Source organism: Culex pipiens, chromosome 3 (assembly GCF_016801865.2).
Source record: "Culex pipiens pallens isolate TS chromosome 3, TS_CPP_V2, whole genome shotgun sequence".
NCBI lineage: Eukaryota > Metazoa > Arthropoda > Insecta > Diptera > Culicidae > Culex > Culex pipiens.
In genome coordinates this window covers 184,538,015-184,562,155 of record NC_068939.1, presented here as the reverse complement: position 1 = coordinate 184,562,155, position 24,141 = coordinate 184,538,015, and the positions used below count along the sequence as shown (strand labels likewise).

Below are 24,141 nucleotides of genomic sequence, written 5' to 3'. Positions count from 1 at the left end.
AGCAAAATTTGAAGGGGCGGTACGACATTGCTCTTACGGCCTTTCGTCCCATTTAAACGCGTGTAATGAAATGAATTGAATCAGTTTAAAATACATTCTCCTGCGTTCAGAATCATTACAATTACATTTTGTGTTACAAAAAAAAATATAAAACAATATTAAAGTTCTTAATGAATTTTAATTTTTTACACATTTTCTAGTAAAATTACTCAAGATAGGTTCAATTGAACCAAATTTTCAACCTTAAAAAAAATATATTTTTTCTGCACACAATTTGGTTTGTTTGCATCAGAAATCGGCTTTCTCCCTTTTTCTCAATAAAAGAAGAGCTGTTTTTTTAGCCGACCGCCCGATGTCAAACCAACATATTTAGCAGGGACTTTGACAGCTCTTTGTTTTCATCGGGAAACCACCAGCCATTGTGGCGACACTCTGACGAGTACTTCGTAGTTTTTGGGTTGAATCATTGTTTTTTATCACTTGGCTTACTGCCCATAATTGAAAATTCGGCTATTATGCCAAATCAAGTATTCCGAGAAAAACGCGTTTTAGTGTTTGTCACAAAATCTCCGTCAAGGCAATTTCCCATAAGAGTGGCATATTAGCCGTTTGGTTTTTCGCATCGGCAGCCAAGTCTAAACACTATTTCAGTAAAATTCAAGGTCCAGAAGATGCGTTGGAACGTCCTCTACCACCTGGTGCTAATATCTCGTTTTTGCCAAAAGTGGATATTAGCCGTTTTTTCAATGGTGGGCAGCTTAGAAAGCCATATTTTAATGTAATCCAAAGACTTTGATACTCCATTGCTGAAAAATAAAAAGTAGTATCTAACGAAGGTATCGCGATCCGCGAGTAAAAACTACCCTCTTCCAACGCAAGAACCGTAGTCTGAATAGAATCAACCCACCGCAACCCTCCACCGCTTGCTATGGTGCTGCTGCTCGATGTGACAGAAAATCGATATTTTATTCTTTCTTTCGCGAAAGACCCGCGTGCCGTGTGCTGCCACAGCGCCAACTACGGCCGAGTAATTGGAATTCGATCTTTTGCTTGGGGAGTTGGTTGCCGTACTTAAGGTTCGTTCCGTTGGTTCCGGGCGGGAGATGTATCCCCCCGCCATTAGGGCCACGTGCGTTTTTGTTCGACTTTTTTGTTGTTGGTTGTTTTTTTTTTCTTTCCTTCTGTGGGAGTGTGGGACAGCTGATGTTGTTCTCGTCCTGCCCCGAGGCAGGTTGGCATTGCAAAACAGAGCAAAACTCCCTTCTCTGGCACAAGTCGGGTGTTCCCTAATGTGTCTCGATGTCTTTTATGAGTTTTTTTTAGGTTATGTAAGCAATTCCTGGCTGCTGGTGCTACCCAAGTTGATTATGATGAGAGGACGCGTTGGACGGGTTTGGGGCAAGTTTTGACTGGGCGCCACACACCGTGTGTTGAAATAGAATACGGTTATTGTTATGGGTTCCGTCGAGAAAGTTTTGCTTCCTGTATCATTTGAGCTGTAAGGGGACACTGGCACTTGGCAGGGTGAGAGGTGTCAAATTTCGACCGGAAGGAGGTTGCGAACTTTATCGATTTTACTCCGTCGGTTCGTTCCTCCACTCGGGTCACAGTGGTAAGCAACGCTAGGGTTGCTCGCATTTTTATAGGTCAAGGTTAATGAAGATTTATTGATGGGCTTGAAGTCACGCGGAACGCTGTATGATAATCACCTTGTAATCCTATCGTTCGCTGGACATCATCAATAGTAGGCTCTGGCAGGATAACTTTCACTCGCAACAGATCGTTTCTTAGAATAACATCAGCTGGTTACGGTCGAGTTACAAGAACACATCTTGAGTGAGTTGAATCACGAATCGTTCTGATAATCACTTGAACTCTCACAATTTTCAATCTATGTCACTTTACACAAATTTAGCCATGATTCCAGTGCTGAAATCAATCACAAATTAAACTAGATTTCCACATTTCCACAATGTCTGTCAAAATTTCCTTCTTTGTGGTGTTTCATGTCTTGTCACACAAACAACCCTCCAATACACATGCTCGCGTAGAGTAATCGAAAACGGTACAGGGCGAGAAGGCGAGGGGTAAAGGATCCGACATTCGAAAAAAAATAGTCTCAATAAGTTCGCAGAAAAACACACGAATCAAATTACCATCAAACACACTCAAAACTACCACACCAAATTCGGAACAAACAAACTAAACTGCCCCCTCAATCGTCGTCGTGTCACGCGGAAAACACGGCCATGATAATTCGATAATTCACACACAAATCTCGGACCCCTCACAAAACAAAAGGGAAATTGTGCACAGTTCGCGTAACACTCTCCTCCAAAGAGGAGGAAAACGGCGTTATTCTTGCACGAGCGATTAGCATACATCCTGCCACCAATACCAACGCAGCAGGCTGCGAGGAAAAGGATGTCACGCGGCGTCACAAACACACGAGCAGCCTGCTGTGGTAGAGCGTTTTTCCAAGATGGCGACGCGCGGATTTTGACAGCTAGCGAGGAGTGAGTCCTTAACGGGGCGGTGTAATGCAAGTGCTCATGCGCCGACTTTTCGTTTCGATTCTTTTGGTTCAGGAAACTGGCTGTCTGTGGAGTCCACTGAACTCGGGTTTGGGGGTAGAAACCGTTTCGTCTGACAGAGTGAAGGGTCAGCAGGTTGGAAGGGAATCGATTTTTAGACGTTATATGGGGTGGCCTCTGGTGTAAGGGTGGTTGTTTGCGGTGTAGTTGGGCAGGGTTGGATGTTTGGTAGGGTTGGATTTGATGACGGTGTCGCGATGGAAGATTTTTTTTTTTAAATTTATGTTTTTGACGGAAAGTAGTCAGGTTACCAACGCCAAGTTACCGAACGAGTACTGTATTTTAAAACTACCACATTTTAGTAAGGTATTATCGATGATCGATAATGGCGAAATTTTTCGATTACAGAATTTATCTAAACAAAACCTTTTTGTTGATTTTTTTTGATAATTTAGTTGGTTCAGAAGCGATTAGCAGAAATACTCGCCATATTATAACTTACTTATATTTGAACAAAATCAATTGGTTAGAGGTGCTCACATTTTTGCCCCAGTGAGCCAAATTGTTTTTTTTTTGGAAACGGTCGGGGACTATTTTTTAAATTAAAAACCAGTAAAGAAAGGTTAAAGTAAAATTGCTAAAATAGAAAATTTCAGTATAAAAAATACTTTAAATTGCAAAAAACACTGTTCATATTTTTTAAAGCAATCTTAAAAATATTGATTATTTGATTTTTGTTATCATGTTATTGAAAAATGTTTGAAAAGATTCAAAAGATTTGGTGTAATATAATTGTAAAAAATGCTTAGTAAATCATTATAATCTGCTATTAAATTAAATAAGCATTTGTTCCAAAAACAAAAACGAGGCATTTATTTTTCGGAGAACTTTAAAATTTTCAACTGAACAAAAAAAAAATAAATGCATAATGGCATTCATGTTTAAAATGTTTTGGCTTTTTCAAACTATTCAGATATTTTTTTTTAAATTCCGATGTACAGTACCGCAAAACGATTTCATACGTTTTTTTTTCTTCAACGCTTAGATATTTTGACAAAAAATTATTGCAAATCAAATGAATTGGTGTAAAATGCATTTTTTAAACACTTTTTTTTATTTCATGGCTTGTTATTTCAACTTGTATATTCTCTTATTTTTTGCCCCTCCTCCCCCTCGAATTATGACATAGTCAAGGCCATAAACATCAAAAAATATTTGCAACGGCCTAACACAGAAAATAATAACAAGATTTGAAGCTAAAAATCTCAACTTTTAAAATGGTTAAAAAAATATGGGAAACAATCAAACAACTGAGTCTTAAAAAGTTATATTTTGTTTGTGAAAGCATGAGGATGAGTGTTTTTGAAGGCAGATTTAATAAAAATTTACAACAGACATTTCTTTTTAAACTCTTAGATTTTTTAAAATGTTTTTAGAGTAAGATAACAACAAAAAATGTTGTAAAGAAGGTTGAAATTTGATTTTTAAATTTTTGTTGAGTCATCATTGATGCAGTATTGAATATACAATCCAGTATTGAATATACAATCCAGACTATCCGAAGGCCTTCCAAAAAAATCACTTCGGATAATCGAATGACGAATTTTTTTTGGTTGCCTAATTTTTTATTGTTGAGCTTAATTAACACTTGTAGCACCAACGGGGTCAAAACTTACAAGGGGGTCAAAAAAGTTGGAAATGCAACTTCAACCGGCTGTATCTCGGCGAAAACTCAACAGATTTGGATGATTCTTGTTGCATTTGATCCGGAAGAATGTCAAGAATCACCTCCAATAAGGTAGATCCAAAACAGATGCATCTACCTTAAGTTAGAATAAAAAAGGCATTTCCAACTTTTTTTCCAAGGGTTGTATGAGCCGGTGAAATTGCATTTCCAACTTTTTTGACCCCGATGGGGCTACAAGTGTTTATTATTAACCCCTAAACCAAGGAGTAATTCCCTTCTCTTTGCCTAAACTACACAGAAAAAAAATCATGGTAATATTACATTTGGGAAGGGGTACATCTTTTAGGTCAGAAAAAATGTGTAATTTTACGTCTGAAAATGTGTAATTTTACCACTATTCTGGTGTAATGTCGCTTTTTCAGTCTAAATTGAGGTGAAATTACATCATAAACACCTTCCAAATGTACACAATTTTTCACTGTGTATGCTAAAGTGATTTAAAATGTTTAAATCCAAGATGGCGGCTAATATGGCGGTGACGAAGTATTGAAAAAATGTATTTTATTTTTTGATAGGCAATCAACTATTCAAATTTGATCAAAATGGGGCCGCAGAACTCGAATTTGATGTTTGAAACAAGAAAAAGAAAACAAAAATTGTTCGTAATTCGATTATCTGAAGTTCCATACAAACCCTTTGATAATCGAACTTCGGATAATCGAGTCTGGGTTGTATTAAATTTATTTATAATTTTACGGCAATATTTAGAAAAAATTGAGGATGGATAGTAAAACCACGAAAATGAAATCTAATCTAAAGCAAAGAAAATTGAGTACTAAAGTAAAGTATAATTTATCTAAATAATTTCTAAAGAAAACACAAAGATAGAAAAAAACGCTTACAAAGTGATTATGACGTTATTTGCTATTGGTTCACCCCAAATGTCATCTTCCATCACAACTTTAAACCGTAAAGTGAAGCAAGTTGACAGGGGAAATACGCAAAGTTTTCCACAACCAACCGTCGCGGCAGTTCAATAATCTCGATACAGGGCAAAATTTTGACGAGGGTCGGCTGCCCATCCCAAGGTTCGAAGTCCACCGTCTGGCAAACGGTTCACCCCTTGTTTGCAGTCGGTTATAAATTTTTGATCGATTGCTCGCGAAAGATGTTTGCTTTTTAAAGCCATTTTTGCAATTGATTAAAGGGGTTGAGCGATTTAAACTTTTCTGATTAGAACATTTAAATTTAAATAATACTTTTAACTGGATCTCTCTTTTAAAACAAATTCGTATCAATCTCAAAACAAACTCAACACCACTCGTCAATCTGTCCCGATGTGGTTTTTCATGATGTCCACCCCTCATCATAGTAGGCATCAGCTATTTTCTCCTACCCAAACTCGCCCTCCTTACAACAAAATCACAGCCAACTCGCTTACCTTGTCTTCGGCTTCATCGGCGCGCTCCTCGGCCTCGATGACCCTCTGTTCGAGCTCCGAAAGCTGAAAGGAAGAAAAAAGAGCCCATCCCCGTCGAGGAGAAGGGAGAGAAAACAGAAAAGAAAATTAATTGAAATTGTTGTGTGCTTTATCAGGCAGGGTGAACATTATCGTGTAATAAAGGACCAGAAAGGGGTGTCGCTGGCGGCCAGGACGAAGCGTTACATGGAAGAGGGAGCAAAAAAACATCGCATAGTTGGGGATGTCTTGAATTTGACATGAAAATAATTTAGCTGAAAGATTTTTTTTAATTTTAGTTTAATTTTAATTTTTAAAATTTCATAAAATTAGAATCAAATAAATTTTAATTTTAAATTTAAATTTTAATGTACAGATGAAAATTTCAAAAACATTGCACAGACATCCCTACTCCGTGCGTTACACCCTCATGCTATGTTTTAGTCGTTGCTCAAACCCAACGTTATCAAGTTGAGCTATTCGCCACCAGATGGCAATGACTGTTAGAGAATGACGCGTCTCCACCAAAGTACCCGAGCAGAATCACGGCTAAAGAGCAAACACATAAACATAAATTCTTGATCGGTTTCGGGAGGGGGTGGTAAAGGATGCTTTCTCGATTCGTGAAGAGAGTTTTTTTGCCCTCCATTAGTTTAGTCATACGGCACACTACTAGCAGCAGGAGATTGCATTCGAATGAGGGGCGGCAAATTCGCCCAAAACGGTGGCAGCAGCAGCAAAAAGGGGTTAAATTTATAGATATTGTCTATTTTAGAGGTGATAAAAGAGGAGGGACAGCAGCAAAAAACTACCCGTCGTTGTCATCGTCATCATCGTCCCGTATTAAGGGGATACGTCGTCGTCGTAGTTGGAGCAAAAGCCAGGAGGAGGTCGCCGGATTTAGTGCCTCGAGATGGGAAGATAAAAGTGATAACCCGAGCAGAAAAGGATGCACTTTTAAAGTTTTTTTTTCGTTTTCTTTCAGAGGTAATTGGTGTGGGACACATAATGGTGAATGCAAAAGTGCAAAAGCGACAAAAGAACGTCGTCGTTTGGCATTAAGGAAAATTTCGCTTAAACTTGATGCTCACAGGATAATGGATACCCTCTCCCTCCTCCCGCTTAAGAATGTGACATTCTTCGTTCAAGAGTATCAGGCGTGGCTGGCTCGCCGGATTATTTATGGTAAAAATAGGGCGGGAGGAAAAACGGAGATTTCCATTGATGGTGATGGCTGCAATTAGTGCTAATTAAAATTTCGTTCTCATTAGCTTTTGTTGTACACGCGAGCGAGACGCCACCAACAAGAGGGGGGACATCATCGTTTCAAGCTCGAGCTCGAAATCCAGCAATTTAACCCTTTCTTCGTCATCAGGACTGTGTGTCTCGACTCGCTGGCATTGTGTTTGTTGTGGGCCTTAGAACAAGACACCATCACCACCACCCAGCACCAGGCAGAAGAGATTTAGTTCCGGTAATCTGAGACCGTAAGGACCCGAGATTAGTGGAAATGATTTAATAAAGTCGAGTCTCGTGGGGAGGAGGCTGGGAGGGGATTAGTTGAGAGAACCCGGTGTGATTAAGGGCCGAGGGACGGAGCGCGGGCTGTGACTGTGGCCATGGATGACAGTTTTACGGTGTAGAAGCAAGACACCCGGCGCAATCAAGTGCATCACAGCACTGGGTACTGCTGCTCTAATTGCGACAGACCGGGCTTAGCAACGTTATCTGGCGACGTTATTTGTCGGAAGTCGTAAAGAATGCTGTGATTTTTGCTTGAATCTTTGAAGGTGGATTTGCGTTTTGGAATAAAATTTGACAGTCTAATTCCGAATCTATTCCTCCTTCTTTATTTCCATAAGTTTTTTTTTTTATAAGCTGGAGAATTGTTTTTTTTAATTTCTGTTGCTTTGGAAAATACCGAAATCCTTTTTGATTTACACGCTGTTATTTGATACACCAAAACTCGCATTGATCATTTATTTAGTTTGTTTTAATGAAGTTATTGAGTTATTGGCTGGTTTCCATACAGGTTTATGGAAGGATTAACCCTTATTCATGGGTTTCCAACCTTCAGATATTTATGAAGCTGTGCCGGGCCGTAAATAATGTTTGATGAAATAAAAAAAAAACAAATCTAGAGTTTTTTACATGCTACGGAATTTACGGACCATTTAAAAAAAACTCTAGATATAAAACTAATTGATAAAAAAGTGTTGAAACAAAAAACGGTAAAAAAACTTAAAAAATGGTAAATTTAGTTGTTTTTGACGGTTGTAATGGGGTAATTCTACGACAACTCACACGAAATCGGAAAAAGTTGCCTAGACCCTAGTCCTAGGACCTTTTCTGTCAAGTAGGTCCATGAAGTTATTTTTTTAAATTGATTTAAAAATCGATTACAAACCGTTTGTGGTCGTACAAAGGGTTATTGTACTCAGAAAAATAAGCTTTATCGTTGTGAACAATAATATCACAAATTTAAGCTTAATTTTAGGATCCAATTTCCAAATTTTAGAAATATCAGTATTTTAGGATTTTAAAATATTTTTGGTCGTTTCGGTCATTTTATTAATTTTGGTCATTTTGGTCGTTTTGAACGTTTTAGTCATTTTGGTCGTTTTAATCATTTTAGTCATTTTGATCGTTATGGTCAATTTGGTCATTTTGGTCGTTTTAGTCATTTTGGTCGTTTTGGTAAATTTAGTCATTTTGGTCGTTTTAATCCTCATTTTGATTTTGGTCGTTTTAGTCATTTTGGTCGTTTTGGTCAATTTGGTCATTTTGGTCCTTTTAGTCATTTTGGTCGTTTTAGTCATTTTGGTCGTTTTGGTCATTTTGGTCGTTTTGGTCAATTTAGTAATTTAGGTCGTTTTGGTCATTTTAGTCATTTTGGTCAATTTGTAAATTTTGGTCATTTTGGTCGTTTCGGTCGTTTTGGTCGTTTGAAACATTAGGGTCATTTGAGTCATTTTGGTCGTTTGAGTCATTTTGGTCGTTTGAGTCATTTTGGTCGTTTGAGTCATTTTGGTCGTTTGAGTCATTTTGGTCGTTTTGGTCATTATAGTCATTTTGGTCAATTTGGAAATTTTGGTCATTTTGATCGTTTTGATCAATTTGGTAATTTTGGTAGTTTTGGTCAATTTGGTCATTTTGGTCGTTTTGATCGTTTTAGTCATTTTGGTCGTTTTAATCATTTTAGTCATTTTGATCGTTTTGGTCAATTTAGTCATTTTTGTCATTTTAGTAATTTTGGTCGTGTTAGTCATTTTGGTCGTTTTGGTCATTTTAGTCATTTTGGTCAATTTGGAAATTTTGGTCATTTTGATCGTTTTGATCATTTTGGTAATTTTGGTCGTTTTGGTCAATTTGGTCATTTTGGTCGTTTTGATCGTTTTAGTTAGAGGTGGGCAAAACCGCAGGAGCCGCTCATTTTCGTTCGCTCATTAAAAAGAACTTTTGAACGGCTCTTTCGCTCTTTTTCAAAGTTTGGATAAAAAGGTTTTTTTTTTAATCGAGTGATTTTATAAGTTATTTCACATTGGACACATATAAATTATTTGATAAAACAAATTTAAACCGAAAACGAGAAGATGCCCTTGGAAACCATAGGTCTTGGTGGTCTCTTTGTCAAGATTTCTACTCGAACCTAAACATTCGAGTAATTGAATGGCATCCAAACTTAAATCTAGGATGCTGGAAAAATTGTTTTTAGTTGCGTTTGTTTCTGCAAGAATTGAACTAATGCTGTTGTTTTATTTGAAGAAAATATTCTGTGAACTCTTTCCTACATTCTGATTTAATCGATAAAGTCTATAAACGCTTAAGTTTAATCGGACAAAAGGGTTCATTTTGTCTTTTTTCAAAAATCTCTAAACTACGCAGTAGATTTCTGGTAATATTTTACAAATTATGCAATTTGAAATGCTCAAAAATATTTTTTTCATTTTATTTAGACAATCATTTAATTTTGAGATAGCATTGAAGTATTTGAAATTGCATTTTCGCGGTTCTTTTTTTCTGAGCCACGGTTCGTTCGCTCTTTTCAGTGAACCGGCTCTTTGAGCGGCTCGCTCTTTTTTTGCCCACCTCTATTTTTAGTAATTTTAATCGTTATGGTCAATTTGGTCATTTTGGTAATTTTGGTCAATTTGGTCGTTTTGGTCATTTTGGCCGTTATGGCCATTTTGGTCATTTTGGTCGTTCGAATTGAACCAACTAGGCCCCTTAAGAATTACGGAAGGCTTCACTTTAATGTTTTTAATCTCAATTTTGTTAAAAATCGAATTTTAAGAAATTTTTTCATATTTTGTTCTATTTATTTGTAAAAATATTTTTATATATTAATCGCTATCCTGTACTTTTTCATGTTTTGTTCCTTCAAATTTCCTTTACTGTCTTTTCAAAATTCAGTACCACTTCAACCGTAAAGCCCTCTTTGCCAGTTGGTGTTGGCAGTCAACCAATTCATTTCAATTGCTGGTCTGTGCCACTGGAGCAAGCCCACTTGAATAACCTATCATTTTGCGAGGGCTCCATTATCTGGCATCAACAGACACCTCGAAGGGGCACGGAGAGAATTTTCAATTGTTTTTATAATCTTAGAAATTGAGGATTTTTTTTATGACAGCCAATTTTCGCGCTTGAGCCTGATAAATTCGAACTTTCTTTTCCTTCAGTGTCCTCCACAAGGTAAACAAATGCCACCTAGGGAAAAGGTGTAATTTGATCTAATATATGCGAAGGAATAAATAAGCAAGTGCCCAGCAGCACCGGAGCGCCTACTGATTGCAGGCAGCGTTTATTTGGATAGTCCCAAAACACAAAAGCTCCGCGCGAAAAAAAGAACCCCCAAAACAGGAAAAATTACTCCATTATTAATCAGTGAGAGCGTCGCCCCTTTGCTCTCTGTCTGCGGTGGTGAGGTTCTTACGGTTGGGGGGGAGAGAGAGAGAGTTTGTTTATTTGTTTGTTTTTCCCCGCGCGATCTGTGCTTTTACTTTTGCCCTTGCAAGAGTCCAACTTTTCCACGCGAGCACGGGCAGAGATTCCACCTGGATTGCCTATTGACAATTGAAAAAGTTGGACCATAATTTCGCTCTTTTTGCGGTCGGGACTTTTCCGACCGACTCTCAACGGGACGATGGTGAGGTATAAAGCCTTGCGTAGCAGGCGTGGCGAAACAAAAAAAAAAAGAAGAAGGAAAAGTAAGTGGTGTGCCGTAATAACAGTAATGCGCTCCAATGAATTGTGAATTGCTGTATTATTCATTTTGGCGGAAGCTTCTGTCTTTCTTTCTGTTTTGTTCTGGGTCAGTCGAAGTTGAAATCCCTTGGTGAAAGCTTTAATTTGAGCTGGAAGAAGTTTTTCCGAGAAGAAATTTCGGTTTAAATCTCCTTTTTGGTATTTTTATTTTTAACTCAATGAGGCACCAATTTATCACAACATATTGAGCTGATAGAGAAAACTGTGTATTGTTTGGAAAGCTTTTCTCTTCGAATCGAACCCCATCAAAGTAGGCTGTTTTCCTTTATGGCACAGAGCACAATAGGGGGAGCTCCCCGCTCTCCCTGGAAAATATCCATTCATATATTCATAAGCCTACTGTGAGCCTGCGTTCGCGTGGGTGATTGTTGATGTTTTCGCTATTGTTATTGTTTGCAACCCTCGGGGTGCGCTCTCAGCACAATGAAATGGGGCTGCTCCCCCCTTTTTTTTTTTGAAAGGAAGCAAAAATGCGACGAAATTTTCCACAGAAACGAATAATTCATTTTTGCTCGACCTGCTACCCCAAAAATTGAAACCAGCAGCGGCTGGGATCAACTTGAGCCGGGACTCCTGCCGTCGAGAGGTTCTGTTTGATGTGTGCGGACGCCCCGAAGGTAGGCATTATTGAAATTATGTTAAAGCGCGCCCCAAACGAGGTAAACTGGCCCATGACACGGCATGGGTAGGGAAAATGGGGTTCGGGAAATTCGCAAGTTACGAGATCTAGTCGAACAATTCAAGAGGGACAATTTTGAAAACTAAAATTTTGTTTAAATTTGAACTTTTTCAAAGTTAAAAAATAAGTTTCACCCGCTTGAATAATATTTGCCGTCAAGATAAGTTTCAATCTCCAGAACAGTATTGAAAAGTATTACTTTTCAGCACAACTCCTGAAAAGTTTCTCTTTTCGGAACTTAAATGGATGCTGAAAAGTAATTCCGAGTGCTGTTATTTTTTTAGATGAAAAGTATGCCATTTAGTCATTCGAGAAATACAGAAAAAGTAAGTAGTTTCACAACGGAATTGCATAAAAACTACATTTTTCAAAATAGTTTGAATTATTTAAATTTTCCGAATTTAAGGAACCAGCTATAGTGAAATGCTCCAAAACTTCACCGGGCTTCCCCAAACAGAGTGAAAAGCTCGCTTTATTGAAATACACAAGACAAAGTTGAAGGACGACGACGACGATGACGACGTCGAAATGCAAATAGACATCTTTGCCGCTTCAGTTCCTCTGCCGAGATGACAAAAGATAAACATTGCCCGGGGGCGTCCGTCCGGCACCGTCTCTCTCTCTCGCTGTGTCTCTGAAGCCTGGCCGATTCTTGGCAGAGGGTTGATATCTGGGTCGCATCCTCGCACCACATAATGGCGCAACGGGCCGGGACCATTATAGGATCGTTTCTCTCCGGACATGGGACGGAAATGAGATGAGCTGGTCCTGGAGAGGTAATGTTGTCATCGACAACACCTTCCCCTCCTCTCCTCCGGAATGAAACCAGGTAATGATGTAATGTGACAATAAGGAGCGGAAATGAAGAGCAGATTTCGTTTAATGAATTGGATTACCTGGTGGAGTGGGTAGAACCGTTCGCGTTTGAGAAATTATCGATGAAGTTGTGGGGAAAATCCGATTGGAAGTGCTTTCACAAGCTTGAGCAAATATTTTAAAGTTTTTACTAATCCATTTTGTAACCCCTCCTTTTTAATTTTCTTCTTAATCAGGATAAACAAAATTAGCTACATTTTGAATGATTTGCACATAAATTCTAAACGTTTTCGTTTCTTAGTAGGCCGATTTTGTTGTTTTACATTAAAAAATAAGAACCTATTTTGAATCGAAAAATTCCACTTATTAACAAATGCTCCCCAAAAAAAGCATAAACCTTTCCACTCTAAAAATCAACACGACCAACCACTTTGCACCATTATTTCCCTTGTCCGCATCAAATTTTCAAACCAGTTCAACTTATTTACTGCGAGTGACCGTACCGTCCGTCAATCCGTCCGGACAAAAACGTGTCAGCCCAGGTGAGGTACGCCACTCACCACTAGCAGCAGCACCTCATTGTGTGCAGGTCATTGGGAATTCAGGAGCACGTTTCCGGCCAAACTCCGAGACCGAGTATCTAGGCCACATACACACCCCGGGGCAGGCCCGGACGGTCGGTCACTTGTCGTCACTTCTGGCCACAACAGCAACAGCAACAATTCGCTGAGGTTTTTGGAATTTGAATTTTAGATTTTCCCTCCCTTCCAGGATTTGGAGTGCCCCTCGGTAATCGCGCCAAATTCCTGTAGGCGGTTTGTTCTGACCGAAAATCTAGGTTAGCTCTTATTTTGGTTCAAACGGAACAGGATTTGATACTCTGACGAAGGGACGGACTCAAGCTGCTGGACATTCCATTTAGCCCTCTCCTTTTTAGAAGAAAAGGTTAATTCAATAAACTGTAATTTAATGAGCAGCCGGGCAAAACCGAATGACCGGACGGGAAATTGAATCTGAAAAGTTGGCAGAAAAAAGATTTCTTTCTGGATCCCCCCCTTGATCCGGAAAACCGCAAGGAATGTTTCGCTCCTAATTTTGCTTGAGCACGTGGGCAAAGAGAAGAGGGTGCCATCGTCTGCAATTTATGGCCAAAGTGACGGCAGAGGGGAGGGGCGCTGCTGATCTGGAAGGGTCATTTTCCACTTGGTTTAGCATCGTGGAGAATTATATTTTCTAGCAGTATATGAGCGTTAAAATTTTCTTCAAATTGTTTACTTCAATTTCAGACGGAAAGGAGCTAAATGGAAAAAAATACCAATTCAAATAAGTTGTATTTTTTATGTAACATTCAATCTCCTTTCCGTGCGGGTGCAATCAGTATCCTCCCAAATAATGCCTCAGCGGAAAATTCCGCCAAAAATCTATTATGATGAATGTTTTTGGCGTTTGGAATTGGAAAAACACAAAACCACCCCCGCGCGCCCGAGAAAGCGAAAAATTCTCCCACCCCCTTCTCTACCCTGATGGGTTCGCCTGAACCTTCGTCATCAGACATAACAAGCAGAAGCCTTTCGGAAACAGTTTCCAGAGGGCGTTGACGATGATGGATGAAGTTCGCATCATGCACACGTGTGGGAGGCACTCACGAAACGCCACTGGTGGTAACAATAAAGAAAACAAATCCTTTGCCATCCCGTGCAGGATCCAATTTTCGGTTGGTAAACATCCATCGCAGAAGGCAAGTAACAACAGGAAAAAAGTAGATTTAGGGCACTTTCGGGGGGCAAAAAATAAAAAATAAACCGAAAAAGGAAACAGGTAGGTTCGTAACCCATTACGGGATATGATGATGATGAGATGAAAAGGGGCTGTGACCCATCAAAAATGAATTTTCCGGTGAGCCATTACTCGGAAGGCTTTCTTCAGCGCGCGTCTTCAGGTGGGGTTTGTTGTGGATCTCAATCCCAAAAAGGATAACAAACAGTTGAGCCTCGGGTTGCCAAACTCTTGATGGCAAATTGAAAACAAACAGAAATGAATGATGTTGATTTGTCTCTGTCGTGAAACAAAGTGGGCTCTCGAGAAGTAATCAATTTTTTAAATTGATTTACACTCTGCGCAGTTTAAATCTTCAAACCTCAAAATCTTAAAATTTACAAATTCTCTAATCTTTCAACCTTAAAATATTCAAAATTTGTAAATCAAATATTGAGTTGCTTTGGAGCATTTGAACGGTGCGCGTCGCGGTTATTGCGCAGGATTTTCGTTGCCGTTTTCGATTGTGTGTGTTTTTCGGTCCGGGCGGTTTCGCGTTTTCGCATTTTATTTGGTTTTATCTTTCCACAGCCGGCTGTCTAAGATTGAATCATTTATGTCATATTTCAACACCAAATAACCGGGAATAATCTCATCCGCATCCTCCGACTGTTTGCCTTGAGAATGCATAATACATCACACCATTAAACAAAATTTATTGATTATTGGGTCGCAACCTTGGTAGCAACCTGTGCTAACTAACATTCCCGCCCCAATCCCCCGAGATCTACAAACTGACATGGCGGGCGCCGTTGGTGGCCAACGACTGTTACCTATTTGCTCCAGATCTAGTTTTAATGATCTTGATGTTTTATCTTTTCAGCGCATTCATACATGCTGTTGATAAGGGAAACACCATTAGATCGTTTAAGCGTATGGTCGGTTGTATTGATAGGATATTACGGTCCTGTTCAGCAACGGAGAAGGACAACCATGGGTGGTCTCTCATGCTCATGCTCATGCTCATGCTCATGCTCAAAATTTGTAAATCAAATATTCAAAGCTTCAAAAAGGTTAATCTCAATTTATTACATAATTTCGTAAAAAATTACTCTGATTTTAGTGAAACAACAACAATAAAAAATTCTGGGAAATGGTTTATTCTGCGAAATGGTATCGGGGGAAAAGGATAGAACAACTTTTTTGTAATCAATGAAGTTAAACTGTTTGATGTTTAATTTAAAAAAAAATCGTACTCAAAGCACGTAATGTTTTTTTCTCACCTTTTTCTGAATGGGAGAACATAAATGGTAAAAGTTTAAAATTTCACTGATCAAACTTGTTTGATCGATTAAAAACTGTTACAAATTTTAAAACTAAATTTCTTTTATGGAAAACATTTTTCAATACAATCCAATGAAAGATAAAAATATATTTTTGTGAGATTTTCACACAAAAAAGTAAATTTGGAAGCTGTTCAGTTTAAGTAAGTGCACTCAAAAAAATGAGTTCGCGTAAACGTGAACAGAGTTCATGCCACCGGGAACCAGGAAGAAAACTGTTCAACTTTTATAGTGCATTGCACCATGAAAGTGAACAGTTTCCTTCCTGGTTCCCGTTGGCATGAACTCTGTTCACGTTTACGCGAACTCATTTTTTTGAGTGTGAAACACAAAAAAAAATCTGATGTAATTTTACATTTTATTATATGAGCAATTCTCTACGAAATCGGTCTTTTTTCTTCAATTTTAATTTTTGTATTTTTTAATCCGGCTGAAACTTTTTTTGATGGCTTCGGTATGCCCAAAGAAGCCATTTTGCATCATTAGTTTGTCCATATATTTTTCCATACAAATTTGGCAGCTGTCCATACAAAAATGATGAATGAAAATTCAAAAATCTGTATCTTTCGAAGGAATTTTTTGATCGATTTGGTGTCTTCGGCAAAGTTGTAGGTATGGATACGGACTACACAGAAAAAAATGTTACACGGTAAAAAAAATTTGGTGATTTTTTATTTAACTTTTTGTCACTAAAACTTCTGCAAAAAAAAAATATTTTTATTTTTTTCATTTTTTGATATGTTTTAAAGGACATCAAATGCCAACATTTCAGAAATTTCCAGGTTGTGCAAAAAATCTTTGACCGAGTTATGATTTTTTTTAATCAATACTGATTTTTTCAAAAAATCGAAATATTGATCGCAAAAATTTTTCAACTTCATTTTTCGATGTAAAATCAAATTTGCAATCAAAAAGTACTATAGTGAAATTTTGATAAAGTGCACCGTTTTCAAGTTATAGCAATTTTTAGGTGACTTTTTTGAAAATAGTTGCCGTTTTTCGTTTTTAAAAAATAAAGCACATGTTTGCCTACTTTTGAAACAAATATTTTTTGAAAAGCTGAGAAAATTCTCTATATTTTGCTTTTTTGAACTTTGTTGATTACACCCTTAATTGCTGAGATATTGCCATGCAAAGATTTAAAAACAGGAAAATTGATGTTTTCTAAGTCTCACCCAAAAAACCCACCATTTTCTAATGTCGATATCTCAGCAACTAATGGTCCGATTTTCAATGTTAAAATATGAAACATTCGTGAAATTTTGCGATCTTTTTGAAAAAAATATTTTAAAATGTTTAAATCAAGACTTACTTTTCAAAAGGGCCAAACATTCAATATTACGTCATTTTTAAATGTTAGTCTTGGTTTAAAAATTATGAAAATATTTTTTTCGAAAAGATCGGAAAATTTCACAAATGTTTCATATTTTAACATTGAAAATCGGACCATTAGTTGCTGAGATATCGACATTAGAAAATGGTGGGCTGTATGGGTGAGACTTAGAAAACATCAATTTTCCTGGCTTTGAACGTTTGCATGGCAATATCTCAGCAACTAAGGGTCGTATCAACAAAGTTCAAAGAAGCAGAATATAGAGAATTTTCTCAGCTTTTTAAAAATATTTTTTTTTAAAGTGGGCAAACATGTTCATTAATTTAAAAAAATAAAAACTGCGACTATTTTCAAAAAAGTTACCTGAAAATGGATTTAACTTGAAAACGGTGCACTTTATCAAAATTTCACTAAAGTACTTTTTGATTGCAAATTTGTTTTTACATCGAAAAGTGAAGTTGAAAAATTTTTGCGACGAATATTTCGATTTTTTGAAAAAATCAGTGTTGATTCAAAATTTCATTACTCGGTCAAAGATTTTTTTGCACAACCTGGAAATTTCTGAAAAGTTGGCATTTGATGTCCTCTAAAACATATAAAAAAAAAAAAAAAAAAAATAAAATAGTGTTTTTTGCAAATCAAGTTTTGTGACAAAAAGTTAAATTAAAAATCACCAAATTTTTTTTTACCGTGTATCATTTTTTTTCCAGTGTAGTCCGTACCCATACCTACAACTTTGCCGAAGACACCAAATCGATGAAAAAATTCGTTCAAAAGATACAGATTTTTGCATTTTCACAAATCATTTTTGTACGGATAGCTGCCAAATTTGTATGGAAAGTAGTATGGAAACCAATGATGCAAAATGGCTTCTTTGGGCAAACCGAAGGCACCAAAAAAGTTTCAGTCGGATTAAAAATTACAAAAAAAAATTGAATGACCGAAATCTGGGAGAACTGCTCCACAGCAACAAGATTATAATTGTTTTCCTTCCGGTCAGTGATCTTCAACACACACATGGTCTTCTTTCTCCTAGAACCAAAAAAATAAACGAAAATTAGCATTCTTATTGTTTAAACAATAAAATAATTTCGGACTCGTCCGCAGTTCAACCCCGGAGTGTAACTTTTCCATGTAGACAACCCACCAAACTTCCGGGTCGTGTCCTGGTGTCCCAGAGTTCCCCCGAAAATTGAAACAGACTGGGCCGGAAACGAACTTGTATCCACAGTTCAAAAACGACTTGCTACTGCCAACTCAACACAACAGAAACAGCCAGCAGGGACCTGCTTCAGACAAGTCTCGACCAAAAACCAAAGCGAAGATGGTGTGTCCGGGAACGATGAGAAGCTCATGCATATTTTATCCACGAAAGCTCTTGCAAGTGTGTGTGTGGGAGGTGGGAGTTGGGTGGAAAGCTTTCACAGGCAATAACTAACCTCATATCCATCGACAGGCAACGATGAAGCACACTCTCTCTCTTTCGAGCTGGCTGGTTGCCTGCCATCAGCAGAAGAACCCTTCTGTTTTTCGTGATGGTTTGTTTTCTTCTGGAGCAGCAGAACACTCCAAGGACGAAAAGTCGCCCTGCAACTCGGTGTGTAAAGAAGACACTGTTGTTCACTGAGTGGAAAACGACGACCAAAACACGATTTATGTGGGACCTAAACTCTTGTTCTGTTGTTTTGTTCTTTTGTGTGTTGTGTTCTGGTGGAAAGTGGAAATTGTGTCGCTCCTTTGGTGGGATAGTTGTTAGTCTTGTTAGAGTTGGATTGTTTTTCCCATTTTTCCAGCCATCTCAGGATGCACTTGAGCGTGTCACTTTACACATGAATTATATGGGGGGAAAAGGGGGTGCATTCGTGTAGTTGCCCTTTTGGAGAACATTTAAGGACATTTTGGTTACTCGTTGCATAGTGTAAAATAGATTTCTTTTTTTAGACAAATGTTATAAATTTACACGAAATGGCTTGGCCACGTCAAAACACCAGGATCCTTTATCAAAAGTGCTCAAAAATTTGTTTTGAGAGTTCCTTGACAGAAATGGGAATTAATTTATGTAAAGCTGAGAATCATATTCAGTTGCAGTTACATCACAAATAAAGGTTTCTTCTATAATTTTATAATACACTGTTTTGTTCGAATCTTTCTTGAATCAACTACAAAGCAATTCCAGCTCAAATCAGGAATTTTTCTGGTACTTTTGTACCCGACCCTCTCCGATTTCAATAAAACTTTGTAGACATGTTATCCTAGGCCTATATAAGCCATTTTTGTGTATATGGAGCCAATAGTACTCGAAAATAACATTTGAGGAGGGCGTAAGGTATTTAATATTTTTGTATTTTGTAATTTAAAAATTTGTGTATCTCGAAGCCGTGGCATCGTATCAAAAAGTGGTCAAAGACAAACTTGTAGGAAATTGGACGGGCTTTCTGAAAAAAATACACTGAAACATAAATACACGCCACATCTATGAGATTTTTTGGTTTTTAAGTCTAAAACATAAATTTAAAGGTCGACGATTTTTTTCCGTTCAAAATTTTTGAGGAAATAGCCTAAAATGTTACCAAAAGACTGACGAAAAATGCAGGATGGTATGTCTCTCCTAAAAAAATACAAAAATTATTTACTAAAACTGTTTTTTTGAAAAGTGGTCTAAACGTCCAAATTTTTAAAAACCAGTAGTGGGAATCGACAAAGACAAAGACAAACTTATGGGAAATTGGACGAGCTTTCCGGTAAAAATATTTACGAGACTGAAAAACCAAGTTTGTCATATAGAAATTGCCAAAAACCCCAAAAAAACCCGTTTTTTCAACATTTTTATTTTTAAAACCGCTGTATCTTCCCAAGGATTGGACATAGGACAATGGTCAATATGCAGACTTTTATGTAAAATTGTCTGGAGAATCGATTCCCACTACCGGTTTTCAAAAATTTTGACGTTTAGACCACTTTTCAAAAAAACAGTTTTAGTAAATAATTTTTGTACTTTTTTAGGAGAGACATACAATCCTGCATTTTTCGTCAGTCTTTTGGTAACATTTTAGGCTATTTCCTCAAAAAATTTTAGCGAAAAAAAATCGTGACATCACCTTTAAATTTAAGTTTTAGACTTAAAAACCAAAAAATCTCATAGATGTGGCGTGTATTTTTGTTTCAGTGTATTTTTTCAGAAAGCCCGTCCAATTTCCTACAAGTTTGTCTTTGACCACTTTTTGATACGACGCAACGGCTTCGAGATACAGTAATTTTTAAATTACAAAATACAAAAATATTTAAATACCTTACGCCCTCCTCAAATGTTATTTTCGAGTACTATTGGCTCCATATACACAAAAATGGCTTATATAGGCCTAGGATAACATGTCTACAAAGTTTCATTGAAATCGAAACTGCTCTACACCGTTGAAGATTTTCTATTATCGTGCAAAGATTATTTACCCGTCGAACGACGAGCTGCTGACGAAGATTAAAGAGTCCCAGCTTCCGCTCAGCAAGCAGCAGCAGCAACTCCTGCACCGTCAGCAACCGAAAGGGGATATGAAAAATTACCACTCAACGAAAATTGATGACCGGAAGCTGGCACGGACCTCCGAGCGAAGAAAGAAGTCACGCACAGCTTCAACACACGGCCAGAACATCCCACAGCAGCAAGTCTCGAAGGTCCCCGTGACTGAGGGCAATTATAACCGCACACGAAAAAAAAAAGTGCAAATCCTTGCAGCAATATGCAACGGGAGCCAGCCAGGGCAAGTAATTCATTATCCCCAGAGCGGCGCTACTCGGCGGTGGATGCCAGGAAACACATGCTCTCTTCCACGAGACTTGGCCCCACGGGACCGGAGGACCGACGTCTGTTCCGACCTCTGCTGCTGATGGTGATGCCTTTTTTCGGCAAGGAGGGAAGAGTTACCAGTTGTAGCAGTCAAGCTAGCTAGTCAAGAGCACACAGGAAGAAATATTATCCTGCATCATTCACTTTCCTCCGGGTACCGTGCAGTGGGGTTACTTTGAACATCTACCGGATTTTTTGCTTTTCTAATATACATTAATGAAGTGAGTCAGAGTCATCCCATGCAACGGTACATCTTTACAGCAAGCATTCCTTGAACACGCGAGGGACCGGGAGCGCGTGCCAAAAAGGATCACGTGCTGCAGTTGCACTTTTTCGCCTTATCCTAACATCACTCCTCTTCCAACAAAGTCTCAGTGTTTTCCGGAAGCTGAGCAACAATCACGAAATGGTAATTCATTTATTATTTCTGAACGGGATTCACCCTCCTCCGCCGCATTCAAGCAAGAGGAGGAAACAGCTGTGCGGAATCGGTTTGTCGATCTCGAAGAAACAACAGCAGTATCAGAAGCAAAAAAAAAAGCTGGCGAAACTGAAAGTCAGCAAACCAAGTGGGTGGGGAAATAAACGTTCACAAACAATTTGTAACGTTTGCAGCATCACGGAGTGGTGGAGAGAGGAAAAGTTTCGTCTGTTTTTTTGTTGGTAGTGGGGTGGAAAACTATACTGATATCCTTTGCTCTCTGAAGTAGTAGCAAAATGCGATACGATATGCACGTGCACGGGAATCGATGTATGAATTGCGTCGATATGAGGTGCTAAATTCGATAAAAACAAACATTTGTTATTCGCTGCCGCTGCTTGGAGGGCACTGGGAATTGATGATAGCACAGGGAAGGGTAGCAATTTGTAGAGAATTAGATGCTCGGTTTAATTTCACTTGATAAACAACGTCAGTTTGTTGTCGATGTGCTGGTAGGAAAACGTCAAGTCGCGTAAGCTGCGCGTAAAATGCGCAAATTGCGGTAGGAATCATAGGGCGAATTGACGGTATTCCACCAAAATTTCCATCCCTACAACTTTCGCAACTTTAAAGGTAACCGCGGCCCGAGAACCACACCTTAAATTGAACGCAATTACATGAAAAACTCAATCTTCTCTTCCCTACACCCACCCGATGGAACCTCAAACTTTTGGTGGCGCCACAGCCATTGAACCGAAATTGTAACGATTCAGTTCAAATTCAATTCCGCGCCCACGTGTGTTGTGTGCGTGTACCTCACGTGTTTCCCCACTCGAGAGACGCAAACCAACCATTTTGCCCTCCGAACCAAACAGTAATCAAACAACCAAACATCATTCAAACTCCCATCGGGGCAAAGTTGCGAACGTTGAAATGCCTTGCCAGAATCAATACGACCAAGCAGGCGACGACGACGCGCCACCACACGTACCACATGGAGCCACGTGGCGCACGTACGTTTCCATCGCGACGACAACACCTCTCTCGCGCCGGTGAATTGGTAAACGATGTGTTTTGCTGCTCCTGGGGTCGGGAAGATGTCGTCCATGGCCTGCCTCGTCGAAGGCAGGCTCGAGGAGTTTTATCTCGCCATTGACGGTCGTTTGCAAATTTGGGCAACTTTCTCCCCGACGCGCTGACTGTTTTTGGGGGAGGCGGTTTTCACCTTTGGGAAAACCCCCCGACATGGCCCGACAAGTTGAGGCCTCCTCCGTGTTGGAAATTGTAACGGCGAAAGGTGGAAACTCGCACTTTTGCATAAACTGAATGACAACGAGGAAAACTTTTGCGGTGTATGACAGCTCAAAAGTATTATGAAATTTATACTTTTGTTTGACTATAAATAGACAGTTATTGATTGTGGAGCCTATGTCAGAGGTTTTGCCTTCGTCACTGTTTTCTTTTTCTCTTTTTGTAGTTATTTCGAGAGCATACTCTTTATGGGGTTACATACATGTAGAAAATCACAAAATTTCATATTACAGAAAATTTATTAAATCCTTTTAAAAGATGAATTTCAATCGCTCCTTAAAGTTTCATGAAGATATTTCATGGTTTAACTGAGTTAGAGACGATTTAAGCTCAGAATTTTGCAATGCACAAAGCAAACTGTCTAACTTTCTGAGCGATTTTCTCTAAACACCGAGTTGATTTTCGGGTGCCAAATATCTCGAGATGGGACGAACCAAATTGGCTGAAATTTTGGGTGAAGACTCCCAAGACTTATCCCGTGTGCATGACGAAGCCTGATTTAGAAATTTTGAATTTAAAAAAAAATACATAAATCAAAAACTGGCGATTTTTTATATGAAAAACAGAAAAATATTTTTATCTTTCTTTTTTTAAATTAACTTTTTGAATATCGGCCTTCGTCATGCACACGAGACTGGTTTAACGAGTCTTCACCAACATTTTGAGCCGATTTGATCGAAGCAATGTTGAGATATCGTGGCACCCGTTTTTTGAAACTGCTAACTTCAAAAAGCTATATCTCGGCAATGATACAACCAAATGTCTTTAAACCAACCTGTAACATTTTTGCCGATTTACATGTATGTAATCCCTTAATTTTAAAATTCTTACAGTGATATCAGAGAGTTCAATCTTGAGATCATTTTTGATAACTTTTCAAAAATGTTAAGGCAGTTCATTTGTTTTGCAGTTATTGGGCAAATATGTTAGGGCTTACTATTATAATTTTATAATTATTGTTCAAATTTCAATCTCTTTCTCTTTTTCTAAAATAAAGATAAAATGTTAAAGTTTAAAGAACCAGAATGTTTTGATTTATCATTTTATATTCAGTATTCAACAAGATACAAAAAATTCCCAAAACATTCACCATGCATTTTCAAAGAAAATTATAACTCCCGATCTTGAATGAAGATACTGGTGATTTACTAGCCTCATCACTTAAATGACCGTTTTCACTTTATATCCTTTATAAGATGATTTTTAAAGGGCTGTCCAAACTTACCCCAAACTCCCTGCACACTTTTTTGTTTTTTATTTTATTTTGTATTTTCTTATTTAGAATCTACTTCCCAATCGAATTATGTTATGTCCAAAAAGCTATTTTGTATAATTAGTTCCTCGATGCACATTTGGGAAATGTCCACAAAAGTTCTTTGAAAATATATGAAAATCAATACCATGAGAATAAACTTTCTGATCGATTTGGTGTTTAAAGTCTTCTCAAACCAAAATATGTCTACAGAAAGAAATCGTATTTATTTTTACTTTTTATCACAATAAAATAATTTAAACAAAGTTTATCCCATTTGGTTTTTTTTCAATATTTTTCACATGCTTTATTAGTAAAGCAAAGATGCCTGAAATGCATGACGGATGTTTTTATTGATTATTATTTGATTTGGATGATTTCGAAAAACAGTCACGAATAAAATTTTAGAACACATTTATGGAAATTTAATTAAATTCGAATTGAA

The 24,141-nt window shown here is 38.0% G+C and overlaps 1 protein-coding gene across 10 annotated transcripts in view; it reads right to left on the bottom strand.

Annotated features, from left to right (window-relative positions):
• Positions 1-24,141, bottom strand: part of LOC120414335 (uncharacterized protein CG43867) — a 309,678-nt gene that overhangs the window by 47,862 nt on the left and 237,675 nt on the right. For all 10 annotated transcript variants that reach the window (XM_039575476.2, XM_039575477.2, XM_039575478.2 and 7 more), the window contains one exon: positions 5,663-5,725. In XM_039575476.2, coding sequence (XP_039431410.1) covers positions 5,663-5,725 — 63 coding nt within the window. The remainder of the gene's footprint in view (positions 1-5,662; positions 5,726-24,141) is intronic.